This window comes from Panulirus ornatus, chromosome 10 (genome assembly GCF_036320965.1).
Source record: "Panulirus ornatus isolate Po-2019 chromosome 10, ASM3632096v1, whole genome shotgun sequence".
Lineage (NCBI taxonomy): Eukaryota > Metazoa > Arthropoda > Malacostraca > Decapoda > Palinuridae > Panulirus > Panulirus ornatus.
Window position 1 is genome coordinate 52,360,999 of NC_092233.1, and position 26,655 is coordinate 52,387,653.

Below are 26,655 nucleotides of genomic sequence, written 5' to 3' on the forward strand. Positions count from 1 at the left end.
TTAAAAAGCGAGATATACATAAGTATATGTATGTAAGTAGGAGAGATGGCCAGAGAGCGTTATTGGATTACGCGTTAATTGATAGGCATGCGAAAGAGAGACTTTTGGATGTAAATGTGCTGAGAGGTGCAGCTGGAGGGATGTCTCATCATTATCTTGTGGAGGCGAAGGTGAAGATTTATAGGGGTTTTCAGAAAAGAAGAGAGAATATTGGGATGAAGAGAGTGGTGAGAGTAAGTGAGCTTGAGAAGGAGACTTGTGTTAGGAAGTACCAGGAGAGGCTGATTACAGAGTGGAAATAGGTGAGAACAAAGGAGGTAAGGGGAGTGGGGGAGGAATGGGATGTATTTAGGGAAGAAGTGATGGATTGCACAAAAGATGCTTGTGGTATGAGAGGCGTGGGAGGTGGGTTGATTAGAAAGGGTAGCAAGTGGGGGGATGAAGAAGTAAGATTATTAGTGAAAGAGAAGAGAGAGGCATTTGGACGATTTTTGCAGGGAAATAATGCAAATGAGTGGGAGATGTATAAAAGAAAGAGGCAGGAGGTCAAGAGAAAGGTGCAAGAGGTGAAAAAGAGGGCAAATGAGAGTTGGGGTGGGAGAGTATCATTAGATTTTAGGGAGAATAAAAAGATGTTCTGGAAGGAGGTAAATAAAGTGCGTAAGACAGGAGGTCAAGAAAAAGGTGCAAGAAGTGAAAAAGAGGGCAAATGAGAGTTGGGGTGAGAGAGTATCATTAGATTTTAGGGAGAATAAAAAGATGTTTTGGAAGGAGGTAAATAAAGTGCATAAGACAAGGGAGCAAATGGGAACTTCAGTGAAGGGGGCTAATGGGGAGGTGATAAGTTGTGGTGATGTGAGAAGGAGATGGAGTGATTATTTTGAAGGTTTGTGTAATGTGTTTGATGATAGAGTGGCAGATATAGGGTGTTTTAGTCGAGGTGGTGTGCAAAGTGAGAGGGTTAGGGAAAATGATTTGGTAAACAGAAAAGAGGTAGTAAAAGCTTTGCGGAAGATGAAAGCTGGCAAGGCAGCAGGTTTGGATAGTATTGCAGTGGAATTTATTCAAAAAGGGGGTGACTGTATTGTTGACTGGTTGGTAAGGTTATTTAATGTATGTATGATTCATGGTGAAGTGCCTGAGGATTGGCGGAATGCTTACATAGTGCCATTGTACAAAGGCAAAGGGGATAAAAGTGAGTGCTCAAATTACAGAGGAATAAGTTTGTTGAGTATTCCTGGTAAATTCTATGGGAGGGTATTGATTGAGAGGGTGAAGGCATGTACAGAGCATCAGATTGGGGACGAGCAGTGTGGTTTCAGAAGTGGTAGAGGATGTGTGGATCAGGTGTTTGCTTTGAAGAATGTATGTGAGAAATACTTAGAAAAGCAAATGGATTTGTATGTAGCATTTATGGATCTGGAGAAGGCATATGATAGAGTTGATAGAGATGCTCTGTGGAAGGTATTAAGAATATATGGTGTGGGAGGCAAGTTGTTAGAAGCAGTGAAAAGTGTTTATCGAGGATGTAAGGCATGTGTGTGTGTAGGAAGAGAGGAAAGTGATTGGTTCTCAGTGAATGTAGGTTTGCGGCAGGGGTGTGTGATGTCTCCATGGTTGTTTAATTTGTTTATGGATGGGGTTGTTAGGGAGGTGAATGCAAGAGTTTTGGAAAGAGGGGCAAGTATGAAGTCTGTTGTGGATGAGAGAGCTTGGGAAGTGAGTCAGTTGTTGTTCGCTGATGATACAGCACTGGTGGCTGATTCATGTGAGAAACTGCAGAAGCTGGTGACTGAGTTTGGTAAAGTGTGTGAAAGAAGAAAGTTAAGAGTAAATGTGAATAAGAGCAAGGTATTAGGTACAGTAGGGTTGAGGGTCAAGTCAATTGGGAGGTAAGTTTGAATGGAGAAAAACTGGAGGAAGTAAAGTGTTTTAGATATTTGGGAGTGGATCTGGCAGCGGATGGAACCATGGAATCGGAAGTGAATCATAGGGTGGGGGAGGGGGTGAAAATCCTGGGAGCCTTGAAGAATGTGTGGAAGTCGAGAACATTATCTCGGAAAGCAAAAATGGGTATGTTTGAAGGAATAGTGGCTCCAATAATGTTGTATGGTTGCGAGGCATGGGCTATGGATAGAGTTGTGCGCAGGAGGGTGGATGTGCGGGAAATGAGATGTTTTAAGGACAGTGTGTGGTGTGAGGTGGTTTGATCGAGTAAGTAATGTAAGGGTAAGAGAGATGTGTGGAAATAAAAAGAGCGTGGTTGAGAGAGCAGAAGAGGGTGTTTTGAAATGGTTTGGGCACATGGAGAGAATGAGTGAGGAAAGATTGACCAAGAGGATATATGTGTTGGAGGTGAAGGGAACGAGGAGAAGTGGAAGACCAAATTGGAGGTGGAAAGATGGAGTGAAAAAGATTTTGAGTGATTGGGCCCTGAACATGCAGGAGGGTGAAAGGAGGGCAAGGAATAGAGTGAATTGGATCCTTGTGGTATACCAGGGTTGACGTGCTGTCAGTGGATTGAATCAGGGCATGTGAAGCGTCTGGGGTAAACCATGGAAAGTTTTGTGGGGCATGGATGTGGAAAGGGAGCTGTGGTTTTGGGCATTATTGCATGACAGCTAGAGACTGAGTGTGAACGAATGGGGCCTTTGTTGTCTTTTCCTAGCGCTACCTTGCACACATGAGGGGGGGAGGGGGATGGTATTCCATGTGTGGTGAGGTGGCAATGGGAATGAATAAAGGCAGACAGTGTGAATTGTGTGCATGGGTATATATGTATGTGTCTGTGTGTGTATATATATGTGTACATTGAGATGTATAGGTGTGTATATTTGCGTGTGTGGACATGTATGTATATACATGTGTATGGAGGTGGGTTGGGCCATTTCTTTTGTCTGTTTCCTTGCGCTACCTCGTAAATGCGGGAGACAGCGACAAAGCAAAATATATATAAAATAGATAAGTTTGTTGAGTATTCCTGGGAAATTATATGGGAAGGTATTGATTGAGAGGGTGAAGGCATGTACAGAGCATCAGATTGGGGACGAGCAGTGTGGTTTCAGAAGTGGTAGAGGATGTGTGGATCAGGTGTTTGCTTTGAAGAATGTATGTGAGAAATACTTAGAAAAGCAAATGGATTTGTATGTAGCATTTATGGATCTGGAGAAGGCATATGATAGAGTTGATAGAGATGCTCTGTGGAAGGTATTAAGAATATATGGTGTGGGAGGCAAGTTGTTAGAAGCAGTGAAAAGTGTTTATCGAGGATGTAAGGCATGTGTGTGTGTAGGAAGAGAGGAAAGTGATTGGTTCTCAGTGAATGTAGGTTTGTGGCAGGGGTGTGTGATGTCTCCATGGTTGTTTAATTTGTTTATGGATGGGGTTGTTAGGGAGGTGAATGCAAGAGTTTTGGAAAGAGGGGCAAGTATGAAGTCTGTTGTGGATGAGAGAGCTTGGGAAGTGAGTCAGTTGTTGTTCGCTGATGATACAGCACTGGTGGCTGATTCATGTGAGAAACTGCAGAAGCTGGTGACTGAGTTTGGTAAAGTATGTGAAAGAAGAAAGTTAAGAGTAAATGTGAATAAGAGCAAAGTATTAGGTACAGTAGGGTTGAGGGTCAAGTCAATTGGGAGGTAAGTTTGAATGGAGAAAAACTGGAGGAAGTAAAGTGTTTTAGATATCTGGGAGTGGATCTGGCAGCAGATGGAACCATGGAATCGGAAGTGAATCATAGGGTGGGGGAGGGGGCGAAAATCCTGGGAGCCTTGAAGAATGTGTGGAAGTCGAGAACATTATCTCGGAAAGCAAAAATGGGTATGTTTGAAGGAATAGTGGCTCCAATAATGTTGTATGGTTGCGAGGCGTGGGCTATGGATAGAGTTGTGCGCAGGAGGGTGGATGTGCTGGAAATGAGATGTTTTAAGGACAGTGTGTGGTGTGAGGTGGTTTGATCGAGTAAGTAATGTAAGGGTAAGAGAGATGTGTGGAAATAAAAAGAGCGTGGTTGAGAGAGCAGAAGAGGGTGTTTTGAAATGGTTTGGGCACATGGAGAGAATGAGTGAGGAAAGATTGACCAAGAGGATATATGTGTTGGAGGTGAAGGGAACGAGGAGAAGTGGAAGACCAAATTGGAGGTGGAAAGATGGAGTGAAAAAGATTTTGAGTGATCGCGGCCTGAACATAAAGGAGGATGAAAGGTGTGCAAGGAATAGAGTGAATTGGAACGATGCGGTATACCAGGGTCGACGTGCTGTCAATGGATTGAACCAGGGCATGTGAAGCATCTGGAGTAAACCATGGAAAGTTCTGTGGGGCCTGGATGTGGAAAGGGAGCTGTGGTTTCGGTGCATTATACATGACAGCTAGAGACTTTGTGTGAATGAATGTGGCCTTTGTTGTCTTTTCCTAGCGCTACCTCGTGCACATGCGGGGAGAAGGGGCTGTTAATTTATGTGTGGCGGGGTGGTGACGGGAATGTATAAGGGCAGACAGTATGAATTATGTACCTGTGTATATATGTATATGTCTGTGTGTGTATATATATATATATATATATATATATATATATATATATATATATATATATATATATATATATATATATGTACATATTTTTTTTTATTTATAATTTTTTATTTTACTTTGTCATTGTCTCCCGCGTTTGCGAGGTAGCGCAAGGAAGCAGACGAAAGAAATGGCCCAACCCACCCCCATACACATGTATATACATACACGTCCACACACGCAAATGTACATACCTATACATCTCAATGTACACATATATATACACACACGGACACATACATATATACCCATGCACACAATTCACACTGTCTGCCTTTATTCATTCCCATCGCCACCTCGCCACACATGGAATACCATCCCCCTCCCCCCTCATGTGTGCGAGGTAGCGCTAGGAAAAGACAACAAAGGCCCCATTCGTTCACACTCAGTCTCTAGCTGTCATGTAATAATGCCCGAAACCACAGCTCCCTTTCCACATCCAGGCCCCACACAACTTTCCATGGTTTACCCCAGACACTTCACATGCCCTGATTCAATCCACTGACAGCACGTCAACCCCGGTATACCACATCGATCCAATGCACTCTATTCCTTGCCCGCCTCTCACCCTCCTGCATGTTCAGGCCCCGGTCACTCAAAATCTCTTTCACTCCATCCTTCCACCTCCAATTTGGTCTCCCACTTCTTCTCGTTCCCTCCACCTCCAACACATATATCCTCTTGGTCAATCTTTCCTCACTCATTCTCTCCATGTGCCCAAACCATTTCAAAACACCCTCTTCTGCTCTCTCAAGCACGCTCTTTTTATTTCCACACATCTCTCTTACCCTTACATTACTTACTCGATCAAACCACCTCACACCACACATTGTCCTCTTTCGTCTGTTTCCTTGCGCTACCTCACTAACGCGGGAGACAGTGACAAAGTATAGTGATAGTAGAATAATAATATCATATGAAAAATACAATTCATTGTATCATTTTCTGGATTATATGGTGAATGTTCTTAACCAAAGGGGTGTGGGAGCTAGGCAAGAATTCCATCTCCTCTGTTTGACAAAACCTTGAAAACAGACAAAATATACCATCAGATTACTTGATTTAGGGTCAGATGTGCTTGTTGCCAAAGAAAAAAAGGAATTGCTTGCCCTAGTGATCTCGCCAGAAGGTTTTACTGTACCAGTATTTATTTGTATGTACACCCAGTCCTTGCTATTATGTGGATAGGTGTGGTAGAAAGTGCACCAAAACTTTGGTGAGGGTTGGCAGGTGGAGTGAGCTTGGGTCATGGATGAGATGCACCATGTTCCCACCAGCAGGTCAGTCTTGTTTTGTGTAGATCTGAGCTACTTGTGCAATTTGATTATACCTGCTAATGTTTTCCTGCAACTTGCTGTTTGTGTTTGATATATCGTCCATAAGCCTAGCAACATCTCTTACCATAAAACCAGCAGTTAAACAGAAGAGAACCTCTTTGACCATAGAAATGAAGCTAGAAATATTGAGATGCAACTTGGTAGAAAGTTAACTAAAACTTCAATGAGGGTCAGTGAGTGTGGAACTTGCGATGTTCCCATCAGCATGTCAATCTCACAGTTGCCACTATTGCTTGCAGATCTTTGCTACTTGTGTAATTTAGATATATCTGCTAATGTTATTTTCATGCAACCTGCTGTGTTTGTGTTATTGTTTCCAACCTTACAGCAGCATCTCCAACTCCAGAACTAGCAATTGAATGGAAAAGAACTTCTCTGACCTTAGAAATGAAGATAGTAATTTTATGAAGTGCTGATGCTGGTGAGGGAGCATCAGCATAGTAGAAAGTGCACGAATACTTAAGTGAGGGTTGGCAGGATGAGTAGGCATGGGTCCTGGGTAAAGCAAGTCATATTTCCACCAGCGGGGCAGTCTTGCAGTTTCCACCATTGTCTGTAGATCTGTGCTACTTGTGTGATTTTGGTATACCTACTAATGTGATTTTCAAGCAACCCACTGAGTTTGTTAATCCAAAAGTCCAGCAACATCATCTACCCAGAATCAGCAGTTAAGTGGAAGAGTTTCTCTGACCTCAGAAAGGAAGCTAGAAATCTTATGATGCTCTGATGCTGGTACGGGAGCGTCTGTTTTTGGACATGCTTGCAGCTGGGTGAATCTACAGTCTGCAACATAAATAGAATGCAAAGAAAATTCGAAATGATGTGGTCCTCACAACTCCACTATCTGCTAAGGTAATCACAAGGATTGGAAGATGAAGGAAATGCCCTCGTTATACGTAGAGCTTGAGACAAAGAAAAAAAAAGCCTTAGTAACCTTCAGCTTAGGTCTGAAATTTAAGATTTATGAACATCTGTGTAAACAAGACAATGTAGCAGAGGGAGAGCCATTTCAAGCAAATAAATGATAGCTAGATGATTTTATTTGATATCAGAAGCTGCATAACATGAATGTAATGGGAGAATCTGCCAGAAGCTGACCATGAAGCTTTTGCACACATCTTATTTTTCTCTGTGTTTTTTGGTTTGCTATATGTGATTTCATTTTGTGATGTTCCCATAGAATATAACTCCTGTATAAAGCTGGGTGTACATATATGAAGTTTGTCTTCAAATTTTATTCCAAAATTCAAGCACTGGTTCGTCTCAGGCCATTTGAATTTTGGATATACTACCTTTATAACACTTTGGTAAAAGGAGGTTTTTATTACTTCTGAATTTTTTTTTTTGGATAAGAATGGAAACATTAACAGGTACAAGCAGTTGTGAAATGTATGCTTCCAGACAGTATTATGGAAATCTGGAAATAGATATGATGCAAGAGACTTGGTATTAGTGATGGATGATTTGAATGTGAAGGGGAGTAATATGGCATTTGAGAGTATAATTGGAGGGCATGAAGTATTCAGTAGAGTTAATGGAAAAGGCGAACAGCTTGTGGAGTTGTGTGCTGAAAAAGTTTTGGTGATTGAAAATACCTAGTTTGAAAAGAGTTGAAAAAGTTCTGGTGATTGAAAATACCTAGTTTGAAATGAGGGACATAAACAAGTATATATGTATGAAAGTTAGAAGTACAGTTAGTGAGCATTTTTGGAATACATACTAATTGATAGACATGTAAAAGAAAGACTTTTGGATGTGATTGTGCTGAGATAGACAGCTGGTGGGATGTCTGATCATTACCTTGTGGGGGCAAAATTGAAGATTTGTAAGGATTTTTGGAAATGAAAACATTATGGATGAGAGGAGAATGGTAAGTGTAAGTGAGCTTGGAAAAGAGAGCTTGAGTGTAGAATGGCATAAGGTGAGAGTAAACAAAGATAGGGGAGTAGGTGATGAATGGGAAATATTTAGGAACGCACTGCTGGCATGTGCAAGAGATGCATGTGATTTGCATAAGGTGGTAAGTGGGCAGATTAGAAAGGGTAGTGAGAGGTAGGATAAGGAAGTGAGGTTTCTAGTGCACCAGAAAAGAAAGTTGATGGGCACTACTTACAGGTAAGAAATTTAGATGAATTAGAGAAAGAAGCAGGAGGCTCAGATGAAGGTGCAGAGGTTCAGAAAGAGGGCAAATGGGAGTCGAGGTTAGCTAATATCAGTAACCTTTAGTGAGAATAAGATGTTTTGGAAGGAGGTGAATAGTGTACAAAAAACAAGAGAAAAAAATTTGGTACATCAATAAAGGGGGCAAATGGGGAAGTGATAACAAGTAGTGATGAAGTGAGGAGGAAATGTAGAGAGTATTTTAACTGTGGTTGATGAGTGGGTGGCAGATGCAGGGTCTTTGGTTTGAGGTGGTGTGCAAAATGAGATGATCATGGAGGATGATTTGTTGAAGAAAGAGATGGTAAAAGCTTTGTATAACATTGAAATATGGCATGGAAGCTAGAGTGGATGGTATTGCAGTTGATTTTCTTAAGAAGAGGGTGATTGTGTTGTTGATGGGTAGTTATGATTTTCAGTTATCTGAGGATTGGTAGAATGTGGGTATAGTGCCACTGTATAAAGGCAAGGGGGATAAAAAGCGAGTTTTCAAACTGCAGAGGTATAAGCTTTGAGTTTATCTGATAAATTGTGTAGGAGAGTTGTGATTGAGAGGGTGAAGGCATTTACGGAGCATTATCCTGGGAAGAAAGAGTGTGGTTTCAGAAGTCGTAGAGGATGTGTGGATCAGGTATTGGCTTTGTTTCAGAAGTGGTAGAAGATGTGTGGATAATGTGTTGGCTTTAGAGAATGTGTATGAGAAATTATTAGAGAGAAAAAGGATTTGTATATAGCATTATGTATCTGGAGGAAGTGCAAAATAGGGTTGATAGAATTGCCTTGTGGAAGGTCTTAAGGATGTATAGTGTAGGAGGAAAGCTTTTAAAAGCAGTGAAAAGTTTTCAGCAAGAGTGCAAGGCATGTTTACAAGTGAGAGAGGAGAATGAGTGATTCCAAGTGAAAGTTGGTCTGCAGGAGTGTGTGATGTCTCCACGGCCATTTAATTTGTTTATGGTTGGGATGATTAGGGAGGTAAATATAAGAGTCTTGGAGGGAGGAGTGAATATGCAGTCTGTCAGAGGTGAGAGGTCCTGGGAAGTGAGCCAGTTGCTATTTGATTTTTATTTTCATCAATATATTGCACCCTAGGGCATCAAACCAATACAATTACAATATAGGGTATACAGGTATACCACCGAATTTCTGGCAACTGATGGTTCGGCGCCTCCTTTAGTCCGGACAAAATTATGTGAGGGAACTTGAAATTACCATGGCCACCAGACTAGTTTACTGGGTGGCCACAGATGGCGTTGTGTGTAGGGCGCGCTTATTTACATTCTTTAGACTGCACTTGTTGGTGGTGATAGTGCAATTCTGTGATTCTTAGCTTATTTTGCTTAAATTTAACCCTAGCTATTGCTTCTAAGACATATGAGTGTGTCAGTCATGGTGTCAAACGTAAACACCAGTCCATATTGATCCAAGATAAAGTAGAACTTGAAAAAAATGGACCATGGTGTTTCGGTATGTAAACTGTGTATATATGTATATGATATAAAGAAACAAAGGGAGAAAATATTGAAATTCTATATAGACAGCAATTCCAAGAAGCAAATGACGATTACAAAAACTATGAAAGATGGCAAGAGTACTGAGCACAATCGAGTGATAATGGAATGGTTTTGACAGCATTGAAATGATGGAGTGGACTTGTCAGGTAGCATAAAAATGGACCAGGCTAAGTTGTTCTATAAAGAACTTAAATTACAATATGAGCATGACTCTAGTGAAGGATGGCTTCAAAGATTCAAGAAGTGTCATGGAATTTCCATGAATAAGGTGTGTGGAGAAAATCGGTCTGCAAACCATGAAGGAGCTGCCGAGTGTGTAGACGAATTTTCAAAACTCGTAGCTGACGAGCACCTCCATCCTGAGCAGGTGTATAATGCAGACAAAACTGCATTATTCTGGCGATGCACACCTAGGAAAACACTAACAATAGAAAACGAAGAAAACCCCACAGAATTCAAACAATTTAAGGACAGACTTACCATCTTAGGGTGGTCAAACATTTAATATTTGTTTAGTTTAAATTTTTAGCAGTCCATGGTATACTTTAGACACATGAGAGATTTAGGATTAGTGGGTTAGAGGTGTGTTGATGAATTATTATTATGTGACCATGGTTGGTCCAGCAAAATGGTTAATTTAGCAAGGTTTTGGAACCAAGAGTGCCGGAAAATTGGTGGTGTGCCTGAACTAATGAAATTTAAAAGGCCCTAGTGCCATGCAGTGCACTTAAAGTGTGCTAATGCATGGCACCCAGATTTAACACCCACAAAAGTGTGAGTGGCGAATGAGAATCAAATCTAGGTTTTAGCATTTTAAGAGGTGTTGACATATTGAGGTGAGGGACTGTCCCTGCAGAAGCATGTCACTGACCATAGGGCAGTCCAGGCAGTTGTGTTGTAATGTGTTCAAGTGGGATGAGTTAAACAGGGGGCAAGAGGAAAAGTGGGGCTCATCCCCTATCCTATCAACCTGCCACACAAGTCTTTAACCCAGTCTTAGTCTAGCTGAAACTGCAGGTACACTGCGATTTTCCTGCACCTTTGGTTCCAAACCCTTGCCGAATTAACCATTTTGCCAAACCAACTGTGGTCACGTAATAATAATTCATCAACATGTGTTACCTCTGATCCACTAATTATACATCTCCCACGTGTCTAAAGTATATCATGGATTGCTAGAAATTTAAATTACACAAACATTACATGTTTGAGCACCCTGAGATGGTAAGTCTGTCTTTAGATTGTTTGAATCCTTTGGGGTCTTCTTCATCTTCTGTTGTTAGTGTTTTCCTAAGTGTGCATTGCCAGAACAATGCAGTTTTGTCTGCATTATACACTTGCTTAGGACTGAGGTGCTCGTTCAGTTACGAGTTTCACAAATTCATCCACATACTTTGCAGCTCTTTTGTGGTTTGCAGACCGCTTTTCTCCACACACTTTATTCATGGAAATTCCATGATGCTTCCTGAATCTTTAAAGCCATCCTTCACTATAGTCATGCTCATGTTGTAATTTATGTTCTTTTTGGAACAACTTCAAAGGAGTCCATAATCTCATTGCTGGTGTGTGGAGTTCAGCCTTAAAGATTTGGAAACCTCATATGGGTGGTCTGGTCTTGTAGAATGATAAACAGAAATAAGGAAGTAAGGTAGGTGTGCAAGTAAAACGGGTGGATGGTTACTGGTTTGTGTTGAAGATGTGTGGTGTCATCATAGTTGTTTAATCTGTTTATGAACAGGATGATGAGGGAAAGTGTGTAAGCAGAGTAGATTGAAGGTAAATGCAAGTAAAAGTGAAGTAATGGTGTTTAAAAGGAAATGGAGTGAAATTTTAGATTTTGTAAAACCGTATAGAATGAAAGAAGAAAGTGTACTAAATTGTGTTTTGGATATGGGGGGAAAAGACTGGAAGTGAAGGAATTTTAAGTATCTAGGAGCTGCCTTGGATAAGTTGGTAATGTAGAAGGAGAGATAAGGGAAAGAGCAGTACAGGATAGGAGAGTCACAGGGTCCTATGATAGACTAATGAAGGGTAGAGGTGTAACTATGGAAGTGAAGAGAGGATTAAGGGACAGCATAGTCCTCCCAACCCTGACCTATGTAGCCAAGACATGGACGTGGAATGAGGCACAAAGGTCAAGAATCCAGGCTGTGGAAATGAGCTATTTGGAAAGAATATGTGGTGTGACTAGATGGAATGAAGAGAGAAATGAAAGGGGGTATGAGAGATGTGGTATAGCAAGGAATGAAAAGGGAATGAATTGTGGAGTGGTAGAATGGGTGAAACATAATACTTTGAGGTGGTTTGGTTGTGTGGAAAGAATGCAAGATTGTGATTTTATAAGGAAAGTGTATGACAGTACAATTAAAAGGGATTGGTGTGTGTGGAAGACCACCTGTGACTAGGGCAAATAGGGTGGAGGAGCACTGGAGGGAGAGAATCAGAGGAAGAATGTGTGGAATGGTATATGTGAGGGAGAAATGTAAGGAGAGGGATAAGTGGAGACTCTTTTGCCGTGGCCACCTCTTGATGGGACTACCTGGAGGGAATAGGTGTCAAGAGATGTATATAGCTAAAAATCCTCCATATTATCACCTTGGTGCCTATAGGCATTCCATGAAAAGTTAGTAACTTAACCTTTAAGGCCTGGCTCAGGTACCATTGGAACCTGCTGTTTAACCTGAGATACTTTCATCAAAATTTGAGGCTTCATGGTCACTTGTTTGAATGAGTCCATTGAACAAAGTGTAATCTATAAGGCTTGGGTGGCTTCAAAGCCAGTATGTAGTAGAATAAAACCTTGCCCAGATTTTGAGGCACCTTCAACCAAAATTTGGGATTCACGGTGTTATATGAAGCTTTAGCAACTGAGAACCTATAAAGATGACCTTTATGGGCCTTTAAAACCTTACAGTCCTGCCTTTGATTCTATCATACCTTCATTAAAATGTGGGGTTATTATGTCACCTATGAGTGGAGTACAATAAACGTAATTTATAAGGCTGGGGTGGCCTCTGTCAGCATCAAGATGGTGCTCAAAGCCAATTTGTGTTAACCTAAAATTCTGAACTACTAACTTCCAAAATTTAGGGCCTCTAGGTGTTACAAAATAGCCTGAAATAGGTATGCACATGCATGAATGCACAAACTCTTGAAACTTTTTTACAGATTCAGACAAGAAATATGAAAAATGCAAGGTAGAATTGGAATTCTCTATCACATGTACACTCATGATTGCCTTTGGTTCAACATTAAACTTACAATTGGTGAATGATATGGTAAACTATATTTTTCATGTACCTGTATTTATTAAGTTCCCTTCAGTAGGTTCTTAACAAATGCATGAATTGATAGTTATACACTAGACAACCTCACTAATTCACTGTCCTTTGTGGCTTTATTGTAACTGAAATACTGAATAATTTTAATTGTCAAACATTGCAAACGTACTTCAAAATTCTGGATTTTTTCAGACTTGTTCATTAATTTGTGATTAATTTTTGATCACCCTAAATCTCACAAAGTGTTTGTTCAATTCATGAAAGAATATATGATTGACATGACATACTATGATATACCTGAAGTGATGACTTATTTTGAGGAGGAATAGACCGAGCCCAGACCAGACCCAGAGCCAAAAATCATTGCACTCATAGATTGTGAATTTCTTAGTTCTTATTTGTGTAAAATGATATTCTCCCTTCATCCATTAATGTAATTTACATAACTCTACTGAACAGGTATTTACACTCTGGACTTTATACTTTATACTGTACAGGTGCTTATACTATGGTAAGATCATTATGTACAAAGCTGTATTTCTCACACACAGTGGAATCCTGGCGTAGGACAGGGTGTGTGTGTATATACACATACATAAGAGTAAAGACATGGTATATATATATATATATATATATATATATATATATATATATATATATATATATATATATATATTTTTTTTTGCTTTGTCGCTGTCTCCCGCGTTTGCGAGGTAGCGCAAGGAAACAGACAAAAGAAATGGCCCAACCCACCCCCATACACATGTATATACATACGTCCACACACGCAAATATACATACCTACACAGCTTTCCATGGTTTACCCCAGACGCTTCACATGCCCCGATTCAATCCACTGACAGCACGTCAACCCCGGTATACCACATCGCTCCAATTCACTCTATTCCTTGCCCTCCTTTCACCCTCCTGCATGTTCAGGCCCCGATCACACAAAATCTTTTTCACTCCATCTTTCCACCTCCAATTTGGTCTCCCTCTTCTCCTCGTTCCCTCCACCTCCGACACATATATCCTCTTGGTCAATCTTTCCTCACTCATTCTCTCCATGTGCCCAAACCATTTCAAAACACCCTCTTCTGCTCTCTCAACCACGCTCTTTTTATTTCCACACATCTCTCTTACCCTTACGTTACTTACTCGATCAAACCACCTCACACCACACATTGTCCTCAAACATCTCATTTCCAGCACATCCATCCTCCTGCGCACAACTCTATCCATAGCCCACGCCTCGCAACCATACAACATTGTTGGAACCACTATTCCTTCAAACATACCCATTTTTGCTTTCCGAGATAATGTTCTCGACTTCCGCACATTCTTCAAGGCTCCCAGAATTTTCGCCCCCTCCCCCACCCTATGATCCACTTCCGCTTCCATGGTTCCATCCGCTGCCAGATCCACTCCCAGATATCTAAAACACTTCACTTCCTCCAGTTTTTCTCCATTCAAACTCACCTCCCAATTGACTTGACCCTCAACCCTACTGTACCTAATAACCTTGCTCTTATTCACATTTACTCTTAACTTTCTTCTTTCACACACTTTACCAAACTCAGTCACCAGCTTCTGCAGTTTCTCACATGAATCAGCCACCAGCGCTGTATCATCAGCGAACAACAACTGACTCACTTCCCAAGCTCTCTCATCCCCAACAGACTTCATACTTGCCCCTCTTTCCAAAACTCTTGCATTCACCTCCCTAACAACCCCATCCATAAACAAATTAAACAACCATGGAGACATCACACACCCCTGCCGCAAACCTACATTCACTGAGAACCAATCACTTTCCTCTCTTCCTACACGTACACATGCCTTACATCCTCGATAAAAACTTTTCACTGCTTCTAACAACTTGCCTCCCACACCATATATTCTTAATATATATATTAGGTAAAGAGACAGGGCAGCATGACTATGAACCTCCCTCCCCTTAGCACACAATTGATAATCACAAATAGTGATCACACTGCAAAGTACAGGCAGCAAATAATGCTCTTAATGCTGGTGCAGCTTGAGTTAGGCAAGGTGGGAAGGTGATGTGCTTAGCATAATACCACAGGAGTACATCACCACTTTGTGTATTGCTTGGGATGATAGATTCATATCATATTTTGGAATGTTTTCCAAAATCATGGAATTTTTCTTTACTCAGTTGCTTCCACACCCAGCATGTTATTATACAAGAGCTGGCCACCATGTGAGATGCTGGATTTGTTTCACAATTTGTTCTATTTTTCCATTGCGATTAAACTTTGTTAGTGTTTCAGGACAAGAAAGAAATAAGAATCACAGACTTTTGCCAGATTCTCAATAAAGAATTAGCAAAGTTTCTTATAATCAGAAAAATATAGAAGATCTTACGTAGCATCCTTATGCTCATGATTACCTATGATCATAGCTACCAGATTTTAGTGCACCTGTGTGGTTCTTGAAATGATAGAACTGATTTAGGTAGCTATTACTTATGAAAATTAGATTTAAGATGGATGTAAAGTTATGATAAAGAAGCTGGATCACCAAGCAGGAATAACGGGGATATCACTTATATTAGACAGAAGATTATCTCGATGAAAGGGAACAGATAATGCATGTTAGAGAAATCTCCATTTGGGTAGAAGTGACCTTGAAGTACCACAGTATCCTTTTCTGAGACCACTACTTCCCTTGACTTATGTAAATGACTGGCTTGAAGGGATGGATTCCTACCTCAGTATGTTTGCAAATAATGCAGACATCTTTCAGGGACCTACACATACTTCAAAGTTGATGAAATTCAACCTGAGCAAATATAAAGTAATGAGGATAGGACAGAGTGAAAGAAGGCCTCAATATGGTTATTATCTAGCCTGAAATAAGCTGCTGGATTCCATCTATGAGAAGAACATGGGAGCCAGCATCATTCCTAACCTGACATCATAGTCCCACATTAGGAGAATGATTAAGGAGACTTTCTGCTGGCAAGCATCACAACAGTTTTCAAGTATATAGATAATGATATATTTATCAAGCTTTTCAAAGCCTATGTGTGGCCAAAATAGAATATGCTACTCAAGTGTGGTCTCTGCTAAAAAAGCACAGAGTCAGTAGAGAAGGGCAACAAAGACAGTACGAGAATTAAGAAGTAAAGTTGCAGGGAAAAGGTAGAGGCATTAAATTTACCCACCTTGCAGGAGAGAGGAATTAGGAGTGACCTGATCACAACCTAGATAGTACTAGAATTAAGAAGTAAAGTTGCAGGGAAGAGTTAGAGGCATTAAATTTATCCACCATGCAGGAGAGAGGAATTAGGAGTGACCTGATCACAGCCTTTAAGTCTTTAAACCATGTTGACTTGGATAGTGAGCAGTTCCTTAAGAGATGTAGGGCAAAAACAGCCAGTGGACATACCATAAAATTAAGCAAGAAACATGTTAAAAAGATGTGCGAAATAATGTATATAGGACATGAGTGGTAGATGAATGGAACAGAATCACTGAGAACTTGGTTAATGCAGGTAGCGTACATTGATTTTAGAAGTTGTATGATAGAGAATGTTCAAGAGATTGGACCCTGTGAGTGTGAAAGTCCCTCCAAGTATAGTGAAAATTAGTAATCACACACACACACACACACACACACACACACACAAAATGTCATGCAATTTGGCTAAAGAATATTCCATATCACGTATATTTCCCATAACTCTTTTATGCCACTTGTTATATAAGCAGTTGTTCAGTCTTTAAGATGTATCAACTTTTTTGGTGTTGACTATATATTCTTGATATTGGTGTTGATTATATGTTCTTGATATATTTCTTTTATTATTATACACTTCTATTATTTTGTAAATCCTAGTCTTGTTATATTTCTTTTATTATTACACCCTTCTATCATTTTGTAAATCCTAATAACTTTACTGTCTTTTATCATGGTTTTATTGTATGCATAGATAGCATGTATGTAGGTATACTGGATTTACCAATATATTTCTTTATTTTTTTTTTACAGTTATTTATATGCTCTTGGAAAGAGTTGTTGGAAGAAGTGGAAGAAACGTTATTTCTGTCTTGTCCAAGTATCACAATACACTTTTGCTATGTGTAGCTACAGAGAGAAGAAGAGTGAACCTACAGAAATGATGCAGTTAGATGGTTATACTGTGGACTACATTGAACCTGTATCAGGTATGATGATTCAGGAAAAACAGTAAACATCTTAGATTATTGTTGCATATTTTTAAGTGGACATCAGTAAAAAGAATATAAGGTTTTGGAAGTATTGCTTGTTTCCTGAATACAGATTTAGTATGCTCAGACAAAAAGATTAATAATATGGCTGGTTTCATAGGGCTTATCTACAAATTGTGAACACATCTGAGGGGGAAGTAGGGTTGGTTCATAGACCCTTCCATTATCCTGCATAGTCCAGTACTACTTTTATCACATGTAAGACATTTTATATATACAGTAAATCCTCTCTTATCCAAAATGTTTGGGGGAAGTCTGCCATTTTTGGTAACAAATTTCCAGTCATGTGTCTTTTAAATGTATTAGATGATTTAGAAATTGCCCATGCATTGCATTATGCATGGGTGATGTTCAGTGAGAACCTTGCACAAAGGGAAATCATGTATAGCACTTGCAGATTTTCTCATTATCTTCACGTTATGTAGCTTCTGTTATTGAATAAACTTTTCTAGCCATCCTTTACTTGCTAATAATGGCTCTAGTTCAGCTACATTTTCTTCTTTACATAAATGCTTATAAATCTTCATAGCTTTAGACCTGAGCATAAGGTTACTAAGGCTGCTTTTCTTCTTCGTCTCATGCTCTTTGTATAACCAGAGCATTTTCTCCATCTTCTTCATAAGTGGATTTCTGACCCTTGTGGTTACCTTGGCAGACAGTTAAGTTAGAATGGACCACAGCACTTCACATTTTCTCTGCATTTTCTTTATGATGCGGATTGTAGAATTACTCAGGTTGTTAGACTGCCTAAGCGCTAATGCTCCCTCATCAGCATCAGTGCATTGTAAGATATCTAGCTTTGTTTGTATGGTCAGAGAGGTTCTCTTCCATTCAACTGCTAGCTCTTGGGTAGAAGATTTTATTGGATGTTTGGATGGCAAGTTAGAGAACACAAACACATCGGGTTGTTGGAAAATCAAATTAGCATGTATGCCCAGATCTCACAAGTAGCACAGATCTGCACACAATGGTGGTAAATGTGGGACTCTTCTGCTGGCTGGAAAGTGGCACATTCCACCCACAACCCAAGCTTACTCCACCCACCAACCCTCACTGAAGTTTTGGCGCACTCTCTACCACAGTGACACTGCCTCACCAGCATCATAAGATTTCCAGCTTTGTTTCTAAGGTCAGAGAGGTTTTCTTCCATTTAAATGTTGGTTCTGGGATAGGAGATGTTCCTGGGAGTGTGGATGCCATATCTACAAACATAAACACAGCAGCTTGTAGGATAATCACATTAGCAGGTATATCCAAATTGCACTAGTGACACTTATTCCATCTCCAATCCCTCATTGAAGTTTTGATGCACTTTCTACTACACACACATTTTAAGATTTCTACCTATTTGTAGATATTTTATATAGAGGAAATATGAAGTTATGTAAGTGGATAAGCACTATTAAATGCCTCAATCTTCTGCTGCTTGGTGATGTTGCAAATAGTCATCATGCCATCGGTGAAGCTCTTCTTGAGTGCAGCCTTGGACTCGCCCATAGTTAACCTCTTGCATTACTTCATCTTCTTTACGAGGCTTAAGGTATTTCTTTTGCACTTCATGTGCGACATAGATGGCTTCAAGGACCTGTCAACAGTTGTTGAAGATGCTTGAAAAGGGCCATTGTCCACAGTAGTCATCAAGGGTGCACAAAATACACAAAGATCAGCACAAGACACTGTTTCAGAAAGCATAGGAGATGATAAACAATCACCAGCATCACAAAACAGTGGGTGGTGAGTGCAGTAATTACTATGGCATGGCGTGAATTTTTTTTTATCTTTTTGATTTTTCAAATGTTATTGGGTATTGAAAGGTTGCCAAACAAAATTGAAAAACCATTGACTGCTGATGTGTTGTATACAGTATGGAATGCCTCTGCCACTTTTGTGAGGGTACCATATATATTCTAGGGCATTAGAAACTCTAGGTGTGGTAAATAGTGAAGTAGTGAGTCAGGAGCAATTATTGGTAACTCAGACTGTTTCCATATTCTTTGCCCATATGTTTTTTGAAGTAAGTGGTCAGTAGCTCTCAAAGTGCTGTGGAGGATGTGGTTTGGACAGGGAAAAGAATGAATAAGGAGAGGTTAAGAAAAAAGGATATTTATGTCAGCATTGGAGGGGACAAAAATAAGGGGAGACCAAATTAGAGATGGAAGAATGGAGTGAAAAAGATTTTGAGTATACAGAGCCTGAATATGCAGGAGGGTGAAAGATATATATGGAATTGAGTGAAATGGACTGAACCAGGTCATATAAAGCTGCCAGGGGAAGCCCTGGAAAGGTCTTTGGGGCCTCATTGTGAATAGGGGGTCTGTGGTTTTGATGCAGTACATGTGACAGCTAGAGAATGGATGTGAGTGAATAAAGCCTCATTTCATCTGTTCATGGTACAGGTACACCACCAAATTTCTGGCAGCTGATGGTTTGGCACCTCCTTTAGTCCAGACAGAATTACATGAGGGAATTTGAAATTACCGTGGCCACCAGACTAGTTTACTGGGCAGCCACAGATGGTGTTGTGTGTTGGGGTCACTTATTTACATCCTTTACACTGCACTTGTTGGTGGTGATACCGCAATTCTGTGAGATTCTTAGCTTATTTTGTTTAAATTTAACCCTAGCTATGGCTTCTAAGACATATGGGAGTGTCAGTTGTGCTGTCAAATGTAAACACCAGTCCATATCGATACAAGATAAAGTAGGACTGTTGAAAAAATGGACCGTGGTGTTTCAGTGCATAAGCTGTGTGACATCTACAGTATTGGTTCGTCAACTGTTAGTGATATAAAGAAACAAGGGAAGAAAATATTGAATTTCTATGCAGACAGTGAATCCAAGAAGCAAATGATGATTAGAAAAACTATGAAAGATGGTAAGAGTACTGAGCATGATCAAGTGATAATGGAATGGTTTTGACAGCGTCGTAGTGATGGAGTTGACTTGTCAGGTGGCATGATTATGGACCAGGCTAAATTGTTCCATAAAGAACTTGAATTACAACATGAGCATGACTATAGTGAAGGATGGCTTCAAAGATTCAAGAAGTGTCATGGAATTTCCATGAATAAAGTGTGCTGAGAAAAGCGGTCTGCAAACCATGAAGGAGCTGCTGAGTATTTGGATGAATCTGCAAAACTCGTAGCTGATGAGCACCTCCGTCCTGAGCAAGTGTATAATGCAGATGAAACTGCATTATTCTGGTGATGCACATTTAGGAAAACACTAACAACAGAAGATGAAGAAGACCCCACAGGATTCAAACAATCTAAAGACAGACTTACCATCTTAGGGTGCTCAAACATTTAGTATTTATTTGATTTAAATTTATAGGAGTCCATGGTATACTTTAGACACTTGGAAGATGTATGATTAGTGGGTTAGAGATGTGTTGATGAATTATTATTACGTGACCACAGTTGGTCTTGCAAAGTGGTTACTCCAGCAAGGTTATGGAACCAAGAGTGCCAGAAAATCGGTGGTGAACCTGTACTACCTTGCTAACACAGGGAACAGCAAGCAAATATGAAAAAATGACATGAATCTGCTGAAAAGTGCTCCTCTAGGGGCACTAAATATTAGAGTATGCTCAGTCAATTGATTAACAGTATGTTTCTTTGTATGTATGATGGTTATTTATTATATCTAGGGAAGAGTTGTTGGAAAACATGGAAAATATGTAATGTCTGTTTTGACCAGATGTGACAAGGGTGACAGGGGCTTGGTTGAGATTTAACATCATTATCAGGTTTAATGTATATCTAAGCCTCCTCATTAGAAGGCATGCCTTTCCTTTTGAAATTTCCTTAAAAGAATGGCTAGGATGTTAACATACAGCACACTTTGGTAATACAAGGTCAGTTACTGTGCTTAAAACAGGAATTTGCTGCCACAAATTCCCTTGTGGAAGATCTTCCCTCTCCTGTTTGCAATGAACCTCAGATAAAAGTTTTGTATACTGGGGTCCAGCTATTTCCCAAAGATTTCTATATTCCCATGATACAGTCACAACTGGAAACCATTATATGTAAGATGAGCAGATTATGTAAGTTTTAATCAAATTTATGTTTTGTCAGGTGAAATGGGTCCACAAAACTGTCACCAGTATGCATTGACTGGATTGATAACATTATGAGTTGTTACTTGGCATCAAAGGAAGTCACTGCACATCATTCTTTTCATGTGCAATTGCTTTTTTATATTTCTTTCTGCTATCAGGCATCAAAAAGTGTGACTGCACTTCATTCTTTTGGTGTGTGATTGCTTTTTTCTATTTAGTTGGCCTCTGCTGAGTGCAAAAAATTAGAATTATATTTTCTTCGATTATAAAAAAATATATTGGAAATATAAACTCCATATATATATATATATTTTTTTTTTTTATACTTTGTCGCTGTCTCCCGCGTTTGCGAGGTAGCGCAAGGAAACAGACGAAAGAAATGGCCCAACCCCCCCCCATACACATGTATATACATACGTCCACACACGCAAATATACATACCTACACAGCTTTCCATGGTTTACCCCAGACACTTCACATGCCTTGATTCAACCCACTGACAGCACGTCAACCCCGGTATACCACATCGCTCCAATTCACTCTATTCCTTGCCCTCCTTTCACCCTCCTGCATGTTCAGGCCCCGATCACACAAAATCTTTTTCACTCCATCTTTCCACCTCCAATTTGGTCTCCCTCTTCTCCTTGCTCCCTCCACCTCCGACACATATATCCTCTTGGTCAATCTTTCCTCACTCATCCTCTCCATGTGCCCAAACCACCTCAAAACACCCTCTTCTGCTCTCTCAACCACGCTCTTTTTATTTCCACACATCTCTCTTACCCTTACGTTACTCACTCGATCAAACCACCTCACACCACACATTGTCCTCAAACATCTCATTTCCAGCACATCCATCCTCCTGCGCACAACTCTATCCATATCCCACGCCTCGCAACCATACAACATTGTTGGAACCACTATTCCTTCAAACATACCCATTTTTGCTTTCCGAGATAATGTTCTCGACTTCCACACATTCTTCAAGGCCCCCAGAATTTTCGCCCCCTCCCCCACCCTATGATCCACTTCCGCTTCCATGGTTCCATCCGCTGCCAGATCCACTCCAAGATATCTAAAACATTTCACTTCCTCCAGTTTTTCTCCATTCAAACTCACCTCCCAATATATATATATATATATATATATATATATATATATATATATATATATATATATTTTTTTTTTTTTTTGCTTTGTCGCTTTCTCCCGCGTTTGTGAGGTAGCGCAAGGAAACAGACGAAAGAAATGGCGCAACCCACCCCCATACACATGTATATACATACGTCCACACACGCAAATATACATACCTACACAGCTTTCCATGGTTTACCCCAGACGCTTCACGTGCCCTGATTCAATCCACTGACAGCACGTCACTCCCGGTGTACCACATCGATCCAATTCACTCTATTCCTTGCCCTCCTTTCACCCTCCTGCATGTTCAGGCCCCGATCACACAAAATCTTTTTCACTCCATCTTTCCACCTCCAATTTGGTCTCCCACTTCTCCTTGTTCCCTCCACCTCCGACACATATATCCTCTTGGTCAATCTTTCCTCACTCATTCTCTCCATGTGCACAAACCATTTCAAAACACCCTCTTCTGCTCTCTCAACCACGCTCTTTTTATTTCCACACATCTCTCTTACCCTTACGTTACTTACTCGATCAAACCACCTCACACCACACATTGTCCTCAAACATCTCATTTCCAGCACATCCATCCTCCTGCGCACAACTCTATCCATAGCCCACGCCTCGCAACCATACAACATTGTTGGAACCACTATTCCTTCAAACATACCCATTTTTGCTTTCCGAGATAATGTTCTTGACTTCCACACATTCTTCAAGGCTCCCAGGATTCTCGCCCCCTCCCCCACCCTATGATCCACTTCCGCTTCCATGGTTCCATGCACTGCCAGATCCACTCCCAGATATCTAAAGCACTTTTACTTCCTCCAGTTTTTCTCCATTCAAACTTACCTCCCAGTTGACTTGATCCTCAACCCTGCTGTACCTAATAACCTTGCTCTTATTCACATTTACTCTTAACTTTCTTCTTTCACACACTTTACCAAACTCAGTCACCAGCTTCTGCGGTTTCTCACATGAATCAGCCACCAGTGCTGTATCATCAGCGAACAACAACTGACTCATTTCCCAAGCTCTCTCATCCCCAACGGACTTCATACTTGCCCCTCTTTCCAAAACTCTTGCATTTACCTCCCTAACAACCCCATCCATAAACAAATTAAACAACCATGGAGACATCACACACCCCTGCCGCAAACCTACATTCACTGAGAACCAATCACTTTCCTCTCTTCCTACACGTACACATGCCATACATCCTCGATAAAAACTTTTCACTGCTTCTAACAACTTGCCTCCCACACCATATATTCTTAATACCTTCCACAGAGCATCTCTATCAACTCTTTCATATGCCTTCTCCAGATCCATAAATGCTACATACAAATCCATTTGCTTTTCTAAGTATTTCTCACATACATTCTTCAAAGCAAACACCTGATCCACACATCCTCTACCACTTCTGAAACCACACTGCTCTTCCCCAATCTGATGCTCTGTACATATATATATATTCCCTATTTATATGGGAATATATGAAGTATGAAGTCTGTTGGGGATGAGAGAGCTTGGGAAGTGAGTCAGTTGTTGTTCGCTGATGATACAGCGCTGGTGGCTGATTCATGTGAGGTAAGTTTGAATGGAGAAAAACTGGAGGAAGTAAAGTGTTTTAGATATCTGGAAGTGGATCTGGCAGCGGATGGAACCATGGAAGCGGAAGTGGATCATAGGGTGGGGGTGGGGGCGAGAATCCTGGGAGCCTTGAAGAATGTGTGGAAGTCGAGAACATTATCTCGGAAAGCAAAAATGGGTATGTTTGAAGGAATAGTGGTTCCAACAATGTTATATGGTTGCGAGGCGTGGGCTATGGATAGAGTTGTGCGCAGGAGGATGGATGTGCTGGAAATGAGATGTTTGAGGACAATGTGTGGTGTGAGGTGGTTTGATCGAGTAAGTAACGTAAGGGTAAGAGAGATGTGTGGAAATAAAAAGAGCGTGGTTGAGAGAGCAGAAGAGGGTGTTTTGAAATGGTTTGGGCACATGGAGAGAATGAGTGAGGAAAGATTGACCAAGAGGATATATGTGTCAGAGGTGGAGGGAACGAGGAGAAGTGGGAGACCAAATTGGATGTGGAACGATGGAGTGAAAAAGATTTTGTGTGATTTAGGCCTGAACATGCAGGAGGGTGAAAGGAGGGCAAGGAATAGAGTGAATTGGATCGATGTGGTATACTGGGGTTGACGTGCTGTCAGTGGATTGAATCAGGGCATGTGAAGCCTCTGGGGTAAACCATGGAAAGCTGTGTAGGTATGTATATTTGCGTGTGTGGACGTATGTATATGCATGTTGTATGGGGGTGGGTTGGGCCATTTCTTTCGTCTGTTTCCTTGTGCTACCTCGCAAATGCGGGAGACAGCGACAAAGCAAAAAAAAAAAATATATATATATATATATATATATATATGGGATATGGGATAGGGGAGAAAGAATACTTCCCATGTATTCCCTGTGTGTTGTAGAAGGCGACTAAAAGGGTAAGGGAGTTGGGGGGCTGCAAATCCTCCCCTCTTGTTTTTAGTTTTCCTAAAGAAGGAACAGAGGAGAGGGCCAAATGAGGATATTCCTTCAAAGGCTGAGACCTCTATTCTTAATGCTACCTCGCTAACGTGGGAAATGGCGAGTAGTATGAAAAAAAATGTATATATTATTTATTTATTATATTTTGTTGCTGTCTCCCGTGTTAGCGAGGTAGTGCAAGAAAACAGATGAAAGAATTGCCCAACCCACCCACATACACATGTATATACATACAGGTCCACACACGCACATATACATACCTATACATCTCAACTTATACATATATATACTCACACAGACATATACATATATACACATGTACATATTTCATGCTGTCTGCCTTTATTCATTCCTGTCCCCACCACGCCACATTTATCATCTTTATCATCTTTATCATCTAACACATTCAACAAACTTTAAAATACTCTCTCCATCTTCTCACATCACCATTTCTTGTTATTACCTCCCCATTAACCCCCTTCACTGATGTTCCCATTTGTTCTCTTGTCTTACGCACTTTGCTTACCTCCTTCCAAAACATCTATATATTCTCTCCAAAACTTAATGATTCTCACCTCAACTCTCATTTGCCCTCTGTTTCACCTCTTGCATCTTATATATATATATATATTTTTTTTTTTTTGCTTTGTCGCTGTCTCCTGCGTTTGCGAGGTAGCGCAAGGAAACAGACGAAAGAAATGGCCCAACCCACCCCCATACACATGTATATACATACGTCCACACACGCAAATATACATACCTACACAGCTTTCCATGGTTTACCCCAGACGCTTCACATGCCCTGATTCAATCCACTGACAGCACGTCAACCCCAGTATACCATATCGCTCCAATTCACTCTATTCCTTGCCCTCCTTTCACCCTCCTGCATGTTCAGGCCCCGATCACACAAAATCTTTTTCACTCCATCTTTCCACCTCCAATTTGGTCTCCCACTTCTCCTCGTTCCCTCCACCTCCGACACATATATCCTCTTGGTCAATCTTTCCTCACTCATTCTCTCCATGTGCCCAAACCATTTCAAAACACCCTCTTCTGCTCTCTCAACCACGCTCTTTTTATTTCCACACATCTCTCTTACCCTTACATTACTTACTCGATCAAACCACCTCACACCACACATTGTCCTCAAACATCTCATTTCCAGCACATCCATCCTCCTGCGCACAACTCTATGTATAGCCCACGCATCGCACCCATACAACATTGTTGGAACCACTATTCCTTCAAACATACCCATTTTTGCTTTCCGAGATAATGTTCTCGACTTCCACACATTCTTCAAGGCTCCCAGGATTCTCGCCCCCACCCCCACCCTATGATCCACTTCCGCTTCCATGGTTCCATGCGCTGCCAGATCCACTCCCAGATATCTAAAACACTTTACTTCCTCCAGTTTTTCTCCATTCAAACTTACCTCCCAATTGACTTGAACCTCAACCCTACTGTGCCTAATTACCTTGCTCTTATTCACATTTACTCTTAACTTTCTTCTTTCACACACTTTACCAAACTCAGTCACCAGCTTCTGCAGTTTCTCACATGAATCAGCCACCAGCGCTGTATCATCAGCGAACAACAACTGACTCACTTCCCAAGCTCTCTCATCCCCAACAGACTTCATACTTGCCCCTCTTTCCAAAACTCTTGCATTCACCTCCCTAACAACCCCATCCATAAACAAATTAAACAACCATGGAGACATCACACACCCCTGCTGCAAACCTACATTCATATATATATATATATATATATATATATATATATATATATATATATATATATATA

General features: G+C 40.6%; 1 protein-coding gene across 1 annotated transcript in view; it reads left to right on the forward strand.

Annotated features, from left to right (window-relative positions):
• Cadps (calcium-dependent secretion activator 1) overlaps positions 1–26,655 on the forward strand; it is a 1,554,015-nt gene that overhangs the window by 1,086,673 nt on the left and 440,687 nt on the right. Inside the window, exon 15 of the mRNA XM_071665310.1 lies at positions 16,873–17,048. Within this exon, the coding sequence (XP_071521411.1) occupies positions 16,873–17,048 (176 nt within the window). The remainder of the gene's footprint in view (positions 1–16,872; positions 17,049–26,655) is intronic.